At 30.1% G+C, this 1,671-nt stretch overlaps 1 protein-coding gene across 1 annotated transcript; it reads left to right on the top strand.

Annotated features, from left to right (window-relative positions):
• Positions 1-317: 317 nt before the first annotated feature.
• LOC108561313 lies at positions 318-1,662 on the top strand (the record flags this gene model as incomplete). Its single annotated transcript, XM_017919184.1, has 4 exons — positions 318-412; positions 1,210-1,321; positions 1,379-1,476; positions 1,542-1,662. Coding segments are annotated over 4 exons (426 nt in total), but the record flags the coding sequence as incomplete, so codon positions are not given.
• Positions 1,663-1,671: the final 9 nt, after the last annotated feature.

Here is a 1,671-nt window from a genome sequence, read left to right as displayed (position 1 = left end):
TATATCGACCCCCAGGGGTCTATGACAACCTGCAGGGGTCTACGTCAGCGAAAAAAAAATTTGGGGGTCCATGAAATGAAAATGGGGGTCCACAGCATACATTGATAGTACCTATTGACCACTTTGGGAATCACTGTTTTAGAATATGTTTTATACTATAATTATTACTATAAAGACAATTTAAAGACAGTTTAGTTACATTTTCAGTTCTTTTTGCATATTGACTAACAGCTAATACTTGTACAGTGTTTTTATTTACCATACATAAATTGTTTGTTTCATATTTTTCTAAATGTAATAATATTATTTTGTTGCAGGATCTATTGGAACAACTATTCAAGTTATTCGATCAAGACAGGGACCAAAAGCTTATCCAAGAGAGCTGGATAGAATTTTTGAAGCAGCGATTACAGTAAGTCGATTCACAATATTTACCAAATCAATTCGTACAAACTAATTCTTAAGAACTTGTCGGTGAATTCAGTAATTGTGTTAATTTCACGACGAAAATAAGCAAATACCGAATAGTTCATTTATATTCAACTATTACATAATAAAGAAATATAGAAGATTTTATTTAGAACTGATGATTTTTTATGATATAACAAAGATTTAATTGAAGTCGATTACGTTCAGGAAAAACTTCACACACTTCTTAGAAAGAAGTCACTAAGAAATACGCAAAATAGCGCCTGAAATTGTTCTAGAAAAAAAAATCCAATAAATTAGAAATAAAGTTTTCCAGATGACTTAATCAAAAGTTTTTTTTTTTTTTAATATATGTCTATGAAGATGATATTAGCAATTTGTTGAATGCAGAAGATATTGTTTTTTTTTTCAATGGAAGAATTAGTATTAATAAGTCGCTGCTGAAAAAATGTTAACAAACAAAGTTTAAATGACTTTTTTTTTTTAATGTGAATGAAGTATTAAATGCTATAAGCAATTCTGAAATGAAAGAGAAAATGCACAAAAAACAACTTTAGATTTGTATTTTCAAATGTAATTTCAGTATGTATGTAAGTTGATTTAATACAACTCTTCTTAAAATATTTGAAAAAAGAAGTGAGAAAGTTTAGATGATAAATACCGTTCTTTTTAAATCGATTTCTACTCCTTTTTTGTTGTTAAATATAGTGTATATTGACTGTACGAGGTAAATGTTTATTATTGTGTTTTTATTATACATATTATTTTCATAATTTACAGTGATGAGAAGCAAATCGATTTTGCCGAGCAAATCGAGAGTGTCGCCTATTGTCTGTGCGGAGATGAAGCTATCGGAATAGAACAGTTCTATCAAATATTTTACGCTAAAGGAGTAAATGAGTAACTGAAGAGAAATTTGGCTTGAAAATACTAATATTAATGATTTTAGATCGTAGACAAGTTATTCAGATTGATAGACCAAGAGAATTTGGGCTCCGTCAGTGCTGAGCAAGTCATGGATTTCTTGGCCAGCATAACGAATACTAGGTAAAATAATATTTCTACTAATTATTGAAATGAGTTTTGTAATTATTTTTTTTCTACAATTTCAGACCTCGAACGGGCTTCGATAAAGGCAGCCTCGAGTGGCTCGAGCAATTGTTCAGACAGACGGTGGGAAATGAGAAGGAAATCCGCAGGGAGGATTTCAAGAAAATCGTTATATCGAAGAATGTAATTTAA

The sequence above is a fragment of the Nicrophorus vespilloides genome, unplaced genomic scaffold (assembly GCF_001412225.1).
Source record: "Nicrophorus vespilloides isolate i.1.1-1 unplaced genomic scaffold, Nicve_v1.0, whole genome shotgun sequence".
In the NCBI taxonomy this organism is placed as follows: domain Eukaryota; kingdom Metazoa; phylum Arthropoda; class Insecta; order Coleoptera; family Silphidae; genus Nicrophorus; species Nicrophorus vespilloides.
The sequence above is the reverse complement of the archived record's forward strand: the minus strand, read 5'-3'. Positions and strand labels throughout refer to the sequence as shown.